The sequence below is a fragment of the Eulemur rufifrons genome, chromosome 7 (assembly GCF_041146395.1).
Source record: "Eulemur rufifrons isolate Redbay chromosome 7, OSU_ERuf_1, whole genome shotgun sequence".
In the NCBI taxonomy this organism is placed as follows: Eukaryota; Metazoa; Chordata; class Mammalia; order Primates; family Lemuridae; genus Eulemur; species Eulemur rufifrons.
In genome coordinates, this window is record NC_090989.1 from 152,467,209 (window position 1) to 152,483,524 (window position 16,316).

General features: G+C 40.1%; 1 protein-coding gene across 3 annotated transcripts in view; it reads right to left on the reverse strand.

The window, feature by feature from the left end:
- The window catches only part of SETD2 (SET domain containing 2, histone lysine methyltransferase), a 130,809-nt gene extending 114,730 nt beyond the window's left edge, over positions 1–16,079 (reverse strand). For all 3 annotated transcript variants that reach the window (XR_011234082.1, XM_069475610.1, XM_069475609.1), the window contains exon 1: positions 15,831–16,079. Coding sequence is in view for 1 of the 3 variants with exons in the window: in XM_069475609.1 (XP_069331710.1) it covers positions 15,831–15,901 (71 nt within the window). In the remaining 2 variants the exon portion in view is untranslated. The remainder of the gene's footprint in view (positions 1–15,830) is intronic.
- Positions 16,080–16,316: the final 237 nt, after the last annotated feature.

The window sequence follows — 16,316 nt, forward strand, 5'->3', positions numbered from 1 at the left end:
AATAAGAATATAGAAATTTTAGAGCAATTTGACCTTGACCAGTGATCAGTAGGCTTGTATTTTTTTAAGTTTATTAGAAAATAATTATAGATTCACAGGAAATTGCAAAAATAGTAGAAATTGTACTTTTTAACTAGCTCTAACAGTGGCATCTTATATAGCTGTAGTACAATATCAAAACCAGGAAATTGACCTTGGTACATTACTGCCAACTAGAATAAATCTTACTCAGTTTTCAACATTCTTTTTTTTTTTTGTTAAGAAAGAGTCTCACTTGCATTCATATTCATTTGCATGTGCATGTAGTTCTATTCGATTTTATTCTGTGTATATATTCATGTATCTACCACCACAACTGATATATAACTGTTCTATCAGTGGCCCTGTATTTCAATCTCTGAATTTTTCACTTTGTTTTTCTAGTAATTTATTTTCATTGGATGGATGAGAAATATATTTATTCATTCATTCATTTATTGGAGCTATTGCTCCAGCTAGAGTGAAGTGGTGTCATCGTAGCTCACTGCAAACTCAAACCCCTAGGCTCAAGTGATCCCCCTGCCTCAGTCTCCCGAATAGCGGGGGACTACAGGCACGTACCACCAGGCCCAGCTAATTTTTCTATTTTTTGTACAGACAAGTTCTCACTCTTCCTCAGGCTGGTCTCAAACTCCTGACCTCAAGCAATCCTCCTGCCTTGGCCTCCCAGAGTGCTAGGATTATAGTCATGAGCCACCGTATCTGGCCTCATTGTTTTTAAAATGTAAGTCCATGATAGAGTGAAATTAAGAAGGAAAAAAAATAACCTAGTCCTTCACCACAGAGTTTGAGAAACCACTAAAGTAGAACATGCACAAACTGGCCTTATCCCATTTGAAACTTAACTTCCTAAATAATTGATAATTGAATTTATCTATCTCCTATGGGTAGCAGACAATCCTAAATTGAAGCATACACAGATAGACCTCACTTTTCATGTCAGAGTTTTTCTGCTGCCTAATAAAGTTCTATTCTTCATTCTTCAGTCTTTTACTCCCATGGTACCCAACAGACCAAAGTAGACAAAAGCCAAGATTTCACTTTAAAACAGGGCCTCCAGAAACTTCAATGTTCATCCAAAATCTTTGGTAAAAAGGATTATTTTCTTACCTTTCTAAATTCCTCAAAAATCACTGGAATCATTTCTTACCTGGAGCCTTGAGAAATTTTTCAATGTGTTTAGACTACAAGTCATTTATTAAGACATTTTCTTTTGGCTCCTAGATTTTCTACACTCTTGTTTGTATAGGTGTGACTAGGACCCTGTTAACTACATTTCTCTTTGGCACTAATACCAGCTATTAAAGGGAAATTGAAAGGGCAGATAATAGAATTTGCTCCTTGTTGTTGGTCACAGTTCCTATGTGTACTGACCCATCAATGCACTTCACCCTGACAAGGGCACTGGTTCCAGTTTCTACCTCTTTTTCCCCACAATTCCAGACCAGCCTGACTACAGCCCCTCATAGACACCAGCACCAGTTGGCCAACAACTGCTCCTCAGAAGTCCCAGCTCCAAAGGGCCCTATCCAGGGTTCTAGTTCTGGTAACCCTCTTCCTTTTTTCTCCCAGCCCTAGGGTAGGTTGTGTGTTACCCCAGTGTCCCCTTTTTCATTTTTCCAGTTCTCCAAAAACTCTTTTAAACTAATTCCTTACATGAAATTATATTTTCCTGACTGATACAGACTAAAATAATCCAAAAGCCTAAAGCACTTTTCTTAAAAGTTTATAATAGGGCTGGGCGTGGTGGCTCACACATGTAATCCTAGCACTCTGAAAGGCTGAGGTAGGATGATCTCTTGAGCTCAGGAGTTCAAGACCGGTCTGAACCCTAAGCAAGAGTGAGACCCTGTCTATTTCTAGAAATAGAAAAAATTAGCTGGCCGTGGTGGCTCACACCTGTAGTCCCAGCTACTCAGGAGGCTGAGGCAGGAGGCTTGCTTGAGCCCAGGAGGTTGAGGTTGCTGTGAGCTAGGCTGACGGCACGGCACTCTAGCCCAGATGACAAAGCAAGACTCTGTCTCAAAAACAAAACGAGTTTATAAAAAATAAGAAACATAAAACAGAAGTCATTATTCAAAAATAGTTGTGGTACTCATCATTCTAATACCAAGATGAAATACTGTGAGCTTCTTACAATGCCACTCTAAAAAGTATGAAACTAGGACAGGTCATGTTTTCCTGAAAATTTAACACATTTAGAAACTGTACATACCCCCACTGTTAAATCTGGTTAAAAAAAATAAAAAATAAATTTTTTAAAAACTGCACTTTTGGAAATTAGATCCTCAATATATGATTTTTCACTAGTGTTCTCTAACAAGTGTAAGCAAATTTTCTATAAAGGACCAGACGGTAAATTTTAGGCTTTGAAAGCCAAGCAGTCTTCTATTACAACTATTCAACTAAGCTGTTGTGTGAAAGAAGTCACATATAATATGTAAATGAACACGGCTATGTTCCAATAACCCTTTATTTATGGACACAGAAATTTGCATTTCTTATCATTTTCACAAGTCACAAAATACTATTCTTTTTTCAATTTATTAGCTCACAGGCTGGATTTGACCAACTGGCCAGTTTGCCAACCTCTGGTCTAGATTGTGTCACCTACAAAATCAAAGTATTATACTTATTGATGGGCTCAAAAAAAAAAAAAAGTTAGTAAACATAGACTTAAACTATAATAACAGAACTAAATTGAAACATTACCGAAACAGAATAATGTTACCCTCCTCAAACTTTTCTTTTAATGAAGACAAAAGATACAAAAATTATCTGACAGGGAAATTTCAAAGTATGATCTCCCCTAGCGTTCTCCAACCTTTTATAGCTTCTTTCTATCTCTATGCTACCATAAAATGAACACTGGTTTTTAAATTAACTTTGAGTCAATGAAAATTTCTGAATCAGAGGTTCATTAATTAGGGTCTTAAATTAATGATGTTCAACTTAGAACTGAGGTTAGAGTAATAAAAGCCCAATATTCCAAAAAATTTTCAAGTAGAAAATAATATACAGACATCTAATCAACTTAACATACAAGTTTCTTATTTCAAAGTGACCATGATTGCACAGCCTCTACTGTTAATCCACAACTACTCTGATTTCCCTACTATCAGCTATCAAGAAGAATATCTCTTCAGCATCTTATACCCCCACAAATATGCACATTATCGCCACTTGTAAACTCTTGTTCATCTGTCCAAAAACCATGAGTTAAAGTCCTAAGAGCACCCTTGAACTTGGAATAACCCACCACCTGAACACAGCATGCAGTGATCAAGACAACAAAAGTAGCATAAGCAGCAATGGTTTCTCATGTATGTATAACATGAGAAAGGCGTTAAAAATATTATCCCTCTCAACAAGACGCAAGTTACCTATGCATATACTTCTTCTGGTCTCCTTTGATATATGGAATGACAATGAATGAAGGCATGGATTTCATATAGGATTAAAAATTCCTGACCGGGCACTGTTGGCTCACATCTATAATCCTAGCACTCTGGGAGGCCAGGGTGGGAGGATCGCTTGAGCTCAGGAGTTCTAGACCAGCCTGAGCAAGAGCAAGACCCTGTCTCTACCAAAATAGAAAAAGTTAGCCAGGCATGGTGGCATGCTCCTGTAGTCCCAGCTACTCAGGGGGGTGAGGGAGAAGGATGGCTTAAGCCCAGCAGATTGAGGCAGCAGTGAGCTAAGATCCCGCCACTACACTCTACCCAAGGTGACAGAGTGAGACCCAGTCTCAAAACATAAAAATAACAAAAAATAAAAATAAAAAAAGAGTTCGGGTCTCCTTCACTCACAGGGATTGACCCATTCCTTCTCTGGAATGTACAAAAAAAAAAAAAAAAGTTCAACCTCAGCCAGTCTTTGTAAACATTACGTTAAAAAGTCTCAATTATAAAGAAAAAGTTTAAATGTAACCTTATAATTGCTTCATACAGTTTAAGATAGAAAACTGAAATTCTGTGTATGCTAGGTATAAAAAGCATCAGCTATCTTAGAAGAGAACAAAAGCTTCAATTTTTAGAGTACCAAGTTTTCTACCATTTTTCAATGTCTTTCAGTATATCCAAAAGCAAACAGCCTTGGATTTATCACATCTGAGGTTCCTCACTTCCTTTTGGCCCCTAATATTCATAAAGTGATAAATGAGACTAATGATTTGAGGGATTTGGGTACAGAGTCAACAGAAAAAGAGTAAAGTACAGTTCACTCTTAGTTAAGGATTACCCATCTTGGAAAATACACAAGTACAAGACAACTGAAAAGGGTGGGAGGGCGGGGAACAGTCTAGCACAAAACACAATAGGCTATCCTACCTAAGGCAGCACTCATGTTCTCTCAGACCACCATCATGAAATGCCTGATTTTCATCAGTTGGTCTCGACCAGGACCAACAGAAGGTTTTTATAAAAGTGCTCCCAGCACCAAGTCACTGCCATAAACCCAACACATACCTCTCAATTCCCTGGCCTCCTTCATTCTAACCTTATAGTTATTTACAAATGTCTTATGATGGATTTCAGCAATTATTAATGCTATTACTAGTAAAAGAATATTCACTCTATCAGGAAATTAGACTATAGTTATAAAGAGGTCAAATCAAACATTTACTAAGCATGTACTATTATGCACATTGCTATAGTTACTGGGATTCCTCCATTTAAAATAATGTACCACATTCATCATAGCCCTTGAGTTTTCTAGTACACAGATCTATAAAATCCCTTAGGTCCTAGCAACAAAACCAAAAAGTCTAAATCATGCAAAAGAATAGATGAATGCTAAGATAGCCAGACTTTAATGAAATGTTAGCTTTTCTTGATGCTTTGTATTAGTAACTACCCACAGCATCTTAAAAATTGGAGAATATAAAATTAAACATGCACAAAAACACGTCTTTTAAAGTACTTATATGGAGGCCAGGCACTGTGGCTCATGCCTGTAATCTCAGCACTCTGGGAGGCTAAGGCAGGAGGAACGCTTGAGGTCAGGAGATCAAGACCAGCCTGAGAAAGAGCGAGACTGTGTCTCCACAAAAAAATAGAAAAATTAGCCATGCGTGGCGTGGGCCTGTGGTCCCAGCTACTTGGGAGGCTGAGGCAGGAGGATTGCTTGAGCCCAGGAGTTTGAAGTTGTAGTGAGCTATGATGATGCCACTGCACTCTAGCTGGGTCAAAAAAAAAAAAAGATACTTATATGGAAATAAATAGTAATGATGAAAATTAAAACGATTAAGCAATCAGTACATTTCACAAAAGCACATAGCTAACAACAAATTTTATAGCAAGCATATGCATGGATGAAAAAATGTCCTACCACAGTCAGGTTCTAACTCTTGCCCCTAATTTGATACCCTCTGATGACATCATTATCTTCTTTAATAAAAAAAGTTGTCAAAGAAAGAACACCAAGTATTTGTTGGAAATCTCATTGTCTCCCTAACATGCCTGAGCAATGCCATATCAGGGGAAACACTCTCTTTATGTGCAATCACCACCATTTCAATGTGTTCAGTGAGTTCATATTCAGCTAGTAACATTATTTCCTTACGCAAACTGCTATTAATTTGCCAAAAAGACTATACTAAACTGGTTGTGGTGGCTCACACCCGTAATCCTAGCACTTTGAAAAGCTGAGGATGGAGAATCACTTGAGGCCAGGATTTCGAAACCAGCCTGGGCACCATAGCAAAATCTCATCTCTAAAAATTATTTTTAAATTAGCCAGGAATGGTGGAAGATCAACACCAGCTTGGGCAACACAGGGAGACCCCTTGTCTCTAAAAATAATGAAAAATTTAGCAAGGCATGGTGTTATGAGTCCTAGAGACTTGGGAAATGTGAGGATCACTTGAGCCCAGGAGTTCAAGGATACAGTAAGCTATGATCATGCCACTGCTTTCCAGTCTGGGTGACAGAGTGAGACCCTATCTCTTAAAAAAAAAAAAAAAATTATAATTGTGACAACTGGTTTCCGGAATAATTGTACAACAATACAAGTTGGTTTTTGTTCTTTAATGGATATGATGAACTTAAGCTGGAAGAGTATACCTATTATGCTTACCTTGAGGACAACTTCAGGACTATGTTTTCTTTTCTATTTTACCTTTTTTGAGACAGTGTCTTGCTCTGTCACCTGGGCTAGACTCCAGTGGCGCCATCAAAGCACACTGCAACCTCAACCTCCAAGCTCCAGGGATCCTCCTGCCTCAGCCCCTGAAGTAGCTGGGACTAGAGGCGTGTGCCACCATGCCTGGCTAATTTTTCTATTTTTTGTAGAGATGGGGTCTCAGTCTTGCTCAGGCTGTTCTGGAAACCCTGGCCTCAAATAATCCTCCCACCTCAGCCTCCCAAAGTGCTAGGATTATAGGCGTGAGCCACCTTGCCCAACCTAAGAGTACCTTTTCACCTATTTCTAACAAAATGTTTTATTGTGCCTCAACAAAACTCACCTCTTTACTACAGATAATTCTTAACTACATTTTCACAGAGAAGCAGTGCCATAAAAGGTGTAGCTTATGTTTGAGAGTTGATGCAGATACTCTGATATAGAATTGATAAATTAATAGAAGAGCTGTATTTTAAATGGACATTTTTAAAGTCTTTGTGTGTGCTCAAGACCAGAATAACTGGATTTACACAGAAAGGGTTTTTTCAGCCACCTATATAACTTATGAAAAATAACTTTTGCTCTACTTTACATTTACACAGAACTCACAGAAATTCTAAACCTTAAAATTGGCATCTTCTACCCACTCAAATAGAGTATGTAATTAACAACTATTCACCAAGAGACCAAATATCAGAAAAAAGGCTTAAAATACAAGTTAGATCGTGGGTTCACAAAGAGCTAATCATGAAGCAAATATTTGTGATCACTGTACAGTACTACTCAAAGAGAGGGTCCAAACACACCTGGCAGAGAAGTAGCCCATAGGTAGGAAGAGGTACAGTCAAAAACTGTGACTTGCTCTAGGTTCTTGGAAGCCCACAGCAATGTGCCCATCAAGTAGACCTCCAGCAGCCTGCCAATACAATTAGTCTTATCAACACCCACACCATCCCAAGGATATGTTCACTTGCATTCCAAAATAAAAAGCATCTACAGGAATTCAGATCAACCTTAAATTTCCATTGAAATAACTGATGTATTTGTTCAATTGGAAAAGACACTAATGTAACCATTAGCTTGACCAAAAAGAAAAAAAAAAAGACTACTGAATTAAACATAATGTGTATTATACATGAATTCCAAAGCTAAGAAACTCAAATACAACATTTTATTAACATATAATAACCCAAAATTACACAAGGTAACTGCCTCTCATTTGAATCCATGAGAGTATACTTTCAAATACTGTGTAAGTCCTACTATGAAAAAACAACAAATCTATTGAATTTTGTCTTAGCTTTGTTGGCCAGCTTCAAACCAACCATTTTCAAGATCTCCACTTATATGTCTTCAGTTTTCTCTTTAAAATCAGTAACTAACTAAATTAGTGCAAGAATAAAAGTTATCTATTTAATCCATAAGCACAATACAAGTAGAAGTATGAGATAAAAAAAAAAAAAAAAAACACCCTAAACAAAATCACCTAAACACCATCATGAATAACCAGAAAAACTTGCCTTGTGGAGCAATGTATTTGCAAGGAGACACCATCCACATAGCACAATACGATATGTCCTAAGGCCTTTTTAAACTGCTTACCATGATAACTAGAAATCTTAAGAAAATAAAGCAACTTAACAGTAAATCCATACTGTAGAATATTGTTCAACTGTTAAAAAAAAAAAAAGATGAGCACATCTTATACATAAATACAAACATACAGATAATACAGAACACAGAAAAAAGGCAGTAAGATATATGCAACAGTATGACTCTACTTTGGCAAAAAACAAAAACCAAACAAAAGGAAAAGGTCTGGAAAGGTATACTAAATTGTTAGTAGTGATTACCTCTTGGATGTGGGACTTGAAAACATGGAGCAGGGAAGAGATGTTCAGGGAGGATTTTTATTTTTCCATCTATAAACATCTGTTGTTGTGGTAAGTTTTTTTTGTTTTTTTTTTTTTAATTTTTTTCTTATTTTGTCCAACTATAGTATATGACTTTCAAAGTTGGGGCAATTAAAAAATAAAAAAAAACATTTTAAATACCACCAGATCTTGTCATTGTTTTTTAAAATATTGCATTTATGATTAGTACATGGAGATAATAAAGTCCCTCCAAAGCTTGATTTTAAAGTTATCCTAGGCTGAAAAAAGAGGACATATTTGGAACAACTGGCAAAATTTAAATATGAACTGTGTATCAGATATTATGATTATAAATGTTAAACTGCCTCAAGTTGATTATTGTATATTGATTATCTAAAAGAATGCTTGTTCTAGGTAATACTACAAAATATTTAGGGGAGAAGGATCATGATGTCTGCAACTTACTCTCAAAATGTTCAGCCAAAGATAAATAAAAATGAATTTTTTTACATAGAAAGGTAATGTAAATGTAGCAAAATTTCTTCCTTCCTTTTCTTTTCTTTTTTTTTTTGAAACAGAGACTCACTCTGTTGCCCAGGCTAGAGTACCATGGAGTCAGCCTAGCTCACAGCAACCTCAAACACTTGGGCTCAAGCAATCCTCCTGCCTCAGCCTCCCGAGTAGCTGGGACTACAAGCATGTGCCACCATGCCTAGCTAATTTTTTCTATATATATTTTTAGTTGCCCATATAATTTCTTTCTATTTTTAGTAGAGACGGGGTCTCGCTCTTACTCAGGCTGGTCTTGAACTCCTGAGCTCAAACAATCTGCCCGCCTCGGCCTCCCAGAGTGCTAGCATTACAGGCATGAGCCACTGCGCCTGGCCACAAAATTTCAATTACTGCTTAATCTAGGCTAAAAGTATATGGGAATTCATTATATTGTTCTTGCAACTTTCCCTTCAAGTTTGAAATTTTTTCAAAATAAAGTTGTTTATTCCCCAAACAGTAGACCTCTCAGAAAAAGGAAGGACTCTAAATTGGATTTTCAGTAACTTTAGGTGTGGTTTAGTTTCTAATATGAATTGTCTCTCAGGCTCTTACAATAATAATTCATATTTTTACTGCATTACAAAATAAGGTGCTCTACAGCACTCTTGAAAGAATTAATGGAAACTATAAAGCTGGCCAACTTTTGATTCTCTAATCTAGGCTGGCAATCTTTTGCCATCCAACATATAACTATTATACCTTCCCTGCAAAAACTGACAGTGCTCATAGAACAACAATGATTATTAGGGTCGAGAAAAATTATTACAAATATCTATTACAGAATAAATAATAATGCATTTAAATTTTTTAAATGAGAATAGAGGAGGCTGAGGCGGGAGGATTGCTTAAGCTCAGGAGCTCAAGACCAGCCTGAGCAAGAGCAACACCCGTTTCTACTAAAAATAGAAAAATTAGCCAGGCATCATGGACTTGCCTGTAGTCCCAGCTACTCAGGAGGCTGAGGCAGGAGGAGGATCCCTTGAGCCCATGAGTTTGAGGTTGCAGTGAGCTATGACGATACCAGGGCAACAGAGCGAGACACTGTCTCAAAAAAAATATATATATATATTTATATATATATATGGCTTGGCAATTTGAGACATTTCTTAGGAAAACACAACTATATGTACAGTTGCTTGATACTTTTCTAAAGACATGGTCAACAAAAGGAGAATGGTATGCCTAAAATTTAGCAGAAGGCAAGAGCAAAGAGGGACATGAATATTGAAGCGGTATACCCTCTCCTAAGCACTAGGATAGTTCATCAGGCTTTGTGTACTTGCCAGGAAACCCTCTAAGTACTATTTTGGCCTCCCATGCACCTCAGTAGCCCAAATAAATGTACCCTGTCCTGTAGAACCATACCTCAATCACTACAAAGCCATCCCTTCCTTATAAAATAACAAAAATTTTGATTCAACTGGCTACAAATGAATTAAAGGTCCAGATCATACACAAAATCTGGTGACCACATTACTTTCAGTTGGCCTCCACAGGAATCTCTATCCTTTCCACTCTAAGAAGAAATTAAGAGAGTTTGACTATCCTCATGGCTTTGTATTTTATTTGAACATGCTGAAATATTTTTTCCCAGTTAGTAAACTTTCTTTTTACCAAATTCACCACACTTTCACATCATGGTGACTTATAAGTATTGTTTTAACTGAATCTTTACATCCAATACCAATAATAAAAGAACCAACACTGTCTTAATTCCTAAGTCCTCATAAAACTCTTTGCAGAAGATACTATCATGACCCCACATTATAGATGTGGCACAGAGTAATTAAGAAACCTCATGCCCAGGTTCACAAAGCTATTAAAGTAAAAGTGGTGAGATTCTAAACCAGGAATTCTGGCTCCAGAGCCCAGCAGTTTAACTTTTTGTGTGTCCTGGAATATTCTGGCAGTCCAATGAAGCTTGCGGATTCCTTCTCAGCTTAGTATTTTTAAATACATAAGATAAAATACATATGGGGCAACACAGCAAGATCCCACCTCTACAAAAATATATGTGTGTGTGTGTGTGTGTGTGTGTATATATATATATATATATATATATTAGCCGGGTGTGGTGGCATGCACCCATAGTCCTAGCTACTCAGGAGGCTGAGGCCAGATGATCACTTGAGCTCAGGAGCTCACGCTTACAGTGAAGTATGATGGCACCACTGCACTCCAGTCTGGGTGACAGAGTGAACCCCAGTCTCTTAAAAAACTAAAATAAAATAAAAAATAAAAAATGAATGATTGCAAAGGAAAGCAATTATATTAAGGGGAAAAAACCCAATGTGTAATACTGTATAGTAATATATATACTTTTTTTTTTTTTTTTGAGACAGGGTCTTACTCTGTTGCCCCAGCTAGAGTGCAGTTTCATCATCACAGCTCACTGCAACCTCAAACTCATGGGCTCAAGCGATCCTCCCACCTCAGCCTCCTTAGTAGTTGGGAAAGGAGGGGTGCACCACCATGCCTGACTAATTCTTTTATTTTTTTATAGAGATAGCATTTCACTATGTTGCTCAGGCCAATCTCAAACTCCAGGCCTTGGCCTTCCAAAGTGCTAGGTTTACAGATGTGAGACACCATGCCTGGTCTATACATGCTTCTTAACAATCCGGTTGTGTATCTCATATCCACTGTAATTTCGATATAATGAATATAAATATTTTGAGATATCTACAAAAGCATAATATAGTTGACCCTCCAACAACACAGGTTTGAACTACACAGGTCCACTTACACATGAATTTTTTTTTTTCAGTGAAAATTACACAGGTAACAAGGTACAGTGCTTGCCTCTCCTGCCTCCCCTTCCACCTCCCTCCACCACCACTGGGACAGCAAGACCAACCCCTTTTCATCCTCAGCCTACTTAATGTGAAGAATACGAGAACAAGATCTTTATGATGATCTACTTCTACTTAATGAATATATTTTTTCTTCCTCATGATTTTAACATTTTCTCTAGCTTACATTATGACAAGAGTATATAACATACAAAAAAATATGTGTTAATCAACTATTATCAGTAAGGCCTATGGTCAACAGTAGTATTAGGAGTTAAGTTTTTGAGGAGTCAAAAGTTATGCATAAATTTTCGACTGCAAAGCAGGCTGGCACCCTGGCCCCTGCACTGCTCAAGGGTGAACTGTACACTATTAAAATATTTGATTTGTAATGGTAGTAAAATCATAGGTACTTGTTAATACCACTATAGCTTGTTGTTTACATTAGTAATTAGAAGAAATGCTAACTTCTAGTTAGAGGATACCTCTTCAGGGTAATTTTCCCCCTAAGTTCACAGACTTCATCCTACTGGCATTTAAAAGGACCGATCGGGCTGGGCGCAGTGGCTCATGCCTGTAATCCCAGCACTTTGGAAGGCCAAGGCAAGAGGATTGCTCGAGCCCAAGAGTTGAAGGCTGAAGTGAACTATGATCGCACCACTGCACTCCAGCCTGGGCTGCTGGAGTCTGTGCAAAACTGTCTCAAAAAAACAAACAACAAAAAAGGACCAATTGTTGGCCCTTTTCTCTTTCTACCAAAGATCCCTTGGTAATCTCATCCAGTCTCATGGTTTTGAATACTACCTAAATTGATGAATAAATTTATCTCCATTCCAGACCTTTGCCACAAACTCCAGACTTGGATGCCAACTCAACCCAAATGTCTAACAAGCAATCTCAAACTTAACCATGTCCAAAACTGAACTCCTAATCTATTCCCCAAACTTGCTCCTTCCACAGTCATCACTACCTTAGTTGATGGCAACTTTCTAATTGCTCAGTCCAAAAACCCTGGAATCATTCTTGGCTCCTCTCTCACAAGCCACATCTGATCAATCATATTAGTTTGATCTTCAGAATATATCCAGAATCCATGCATTTCTCACCATTCTTATTGTTATCACCTTGGTACCAGCATCTCTCTTCTGGATCACTAGCTTCCTTACAAGTCTCCAGGCTTCTACAGTTGTTCCCCTCTGCAATATGAGTGATCCTTTGAAGCTGAAAAGCAGACCATGTCATTCTGTTCAAAACCCAGGAAAGTCCTTAGAATGGCTCTACAAGGCCCTATGAAATCCTCACCCCACCCCACATTGACCCAATTTACTGTTACTCTTCTTTGTCCACTCCATTCTAGCCAAACTCTACAGGTCTGCTTCAACACCTTGAAACTATTCCCTCTATTTGAAATGTCCCCCCCCCCCATACGCTATCTCCTCCTTAAGTCTTTGTCTAAATATCACTCTCGCATCCAGTTCACCCCAGTTTACATTGCAACCTCTTCCTCAGCAATTCCAAATCCCCTTTAACCCAGCTCAATTTTTCAGAGCACTTACCTTTGAACACTCTATATAATTTGTGTATCACCCCTCAGTAGGATGTAAACCCCACAAGGGCAAAATTTCATTTATTTTGCCAACCACCCCTAGTGTGCCTACATTTGGCACACAACAAACATGCATATGTTCAAAGTAATTATCACTGTAAAGTACTTGTCTATCTCCCTCATTAGGAAAATTCCTTGAAGATGATGTCTGGATCTAATCTGCAGTGTCCTCAACACCTGTCCCTGGGCCTGCCCCATAATGGACACTTAATACACAAATACTCAAGTGATTACAGCCATTTTCACCTGAAACACAATGTCCTAAATGCTGCCAAAAAAAAAGCAGGTCTTACAGCTGTGTCTGATTAAAAGATTGAGTACAAGACAAATATAGAACATCAGACCCCAAGTGTTACTTTAGTCAAACTAAACTTACATTTTTGCCTCAATTTTTTCATATATCTAAGAATCGTTTCAAACCATACAAAGTCTAAAAGGGGCATTTGGTCATTTCCTCCCCTAGCCATGTTGCCCTCTCCTCAAGCCCACTGAATTTTTTTCATGCTTGACTTAAATCCTGCCTCTTAAATTTTCCCTGATGACCCCAGCTGGAAGCACTTACACATGCCCCATTCTGCGCCAAGTGCTTTTCATGCATTATCTCATTCAATCCTCCCCAAAGCCCTAGTAAGTTGCTACCACTAGATACCTATTTCAAAGATGAGAGAACCCAAGCTCAGAGAGATGAAGTCACTTCTCTAAGGTTAAACTAGTGTTCAAAAGCAGGTCTGATCTGAAATCCAAGTTCTTTATGCCTATACTGCTTTCCCCTCTTCAGCATTGTAACCAGGAAATAGCTTATACACACTATCTCATAGGGTTTTCTGTCACTTCACTTCTCCAGGCTTCATTTTCTTTACTTCCAAAATATGTAATATTGTTCAGTATACCTAAAAAGATCCCCTCCAGCGCTTACAGTACTATGAAAGAAAACATTTTATAATTCTTTATATACTCCATACAAGTTAATACACAAGAAGAAAAATATATCAGAACTTACATAATCACTGTTAGAAATCCGAAGCAGTGAAAACAGAAAAGCAGTAAAAATAAAAACTCCAAGACCTTCCATAAAATAAAATATTCTTGATTCCTTCCCCACTCATGTCCACCAAAGATGCACTTCTGAGTCCACTTTCCCACATATTATGAAAAACTGTTTTCCCCCAAGAAGTGTAAGGATATGATCCTTAAAGCTTCTGGACTTCACCAAACAACCTGGTAAAAGGAACTGAAAGTAGGGACTTAGCCCATTCAGGAGCTAGCATGTTACTTTGTACAGGACAAATGCTCAATAAGCATTTATTGAATATGGAATTTTTTTTTTTTTTAGGTTTTTCAAACTAAAAAACCTATAACATAAGCTTTGTAATTGGATTGATTGTGCAGTGAATCAAAACAATTTAAGGTAATGTTAACTCATGACCAAGAACCCATGAAAAGGATAAAGCCATGTTCAGTTTACTATTCCAAGTTAAGAATTGGGTTTTGTTTTAGAAAGGTAAAACAATGATTTCTCTTTTTGCGCAGAAATGACCATAAACACCTCAACAGAATCCTTTTGTGTTGCAATCAAACCTAAGATCCAGACTTTTCTGAACCCAGGTGAAAAGGTGTGACAAGGGATTAAAAAATGAGCCATAGAAAACCTAAGGTAAGCTCTTAGAATCATTCTGGTCATAAAAGTTTGACAGTTTCATTTGAAACCCCTATCAATCCTTGAGTTTGAAATCAGTAGTATATTCCTAGGTCTAAACTTCAACACTAGCAAAGGGAATTTAAGAATGGCTTTTCAAAACAATGGTCTTGTGAGGGTATAAGGAAAGAAGGGACTCCAGACTTCAAAGTGGAAGCTTTCTGAGATAACAGACACAGCATTAAAAACAGCCCTCAAGAGAAACGTAAAAACGTCCTAGACTGAAAAAGTACTATTGGGCAACACCACATTTCGGTCTTCCAGAAGGTTGTCTTCTTTAGAGAATCCTCAAACGATTCTTGGTTTTTAATTAAGTCTTCACAAGTAGAAAGTCATCCATTTCGGGTAAGAGGTTCCTGTTACCAAGGAAATAGTGTCTGAAAGTATGAAAAACTCCTAATCTGGAAGAAAATGTATGCCCATTAGAAGGCTTTCATTTTCGGGCGAAAAAACAAACTCGGTGTCACCTCAACAACGGACCACACAAACCTCGCCACCATTACAAAACCCAAGTGCCAAAGGTGCAGAACATGAAGCCGGAAGCACTACGAGGCCAGGATTGAGTTCCCAGGAGGAAAAATCAAACCCGACAGTGCAGCGCAGGCTCCTAGGCGGCCCGGGGCCAGGCGACGCGCGCTAGGCCCTTCCGGTCCGAGCCGCCGTCGCGAGGAGGCCGGGCGACGGGCTGGGCTTCCACCCGAGCCCGGGGATTCGCGGCCTACCCTCGCCGGCGCCCTCTTGCCGGGCCTGGCACCGGCAGCACCTCCGACTCGGGCCCTTCGCTTGCAACAGAGCAAGGGCGAGTCGCGGGAAGCCCGCGGGGACCGCCGAACCCCGGGCTGGCCAGGTCGGTGCGGACGCGGCGGCGGCGGTAGCGGCGACCGTGGCCTCCCCTCCCCCAACGGCCCGGCCCAACTGCCGCAGCGTCTCGAACAGCGGCGCCAACGCCTGGCCCTGCCGCCGGCCTGGGGCGGCCCAGGCTAGGCGGCCCGAGGTGGCGGCGCGGGCCTGCTCCCTACACCGACCGCGCGAGCCCAACGTGGGCCCGTTACTCCCTGCGCCGGCCTGCGCCGCCACCCGTCAGGACGCGCTGCCCTCGGCTCAGACTGAGGCGGCCGACGGCAGCGGGAGGCCGCGGAGCTGATACGTACTCAGGAGTCGGGTGCTCGGGGTCGTAGAAATCCCCCATCTTTGGAGGCGGCTGCAGCGGCAACTGCTTCATCGGGAGCGGCTGGAGGCGGCGACGCGAGCCCCCTCCCCGCAGCAGGGCAATGCAGGGGAGGGGAAGGGAGGGGAGGAGGCCGCTAGTCCGACCGCGGCGGCGGCGGCGGCGGCAGAGGCGGCCCGCGTCGCTTGCTCGGCGCTCCCTCCCTCCCTCCGGCGCCCGCCCGCCGCTCTCTCCCTCTCACACTCACACAGGGAGCGACGCACACCCCACCCGCCCCTCAGCTTCGCAGGCCCGGCCCCTTAAAGAGACACGAACTAACCCCCCAATGCGCGCCTGCAGCTGCTCGCCAACCCGAGGCAGGGGCGGGTGGGTGGAACACAGCCCGGCGGACCCGCCTGACCCTGCCGACGGCTTTCCGGAACAATAAGCCCCGGACCGGAGTGATGTCGGCCGGTCCCGAATCGGGAAG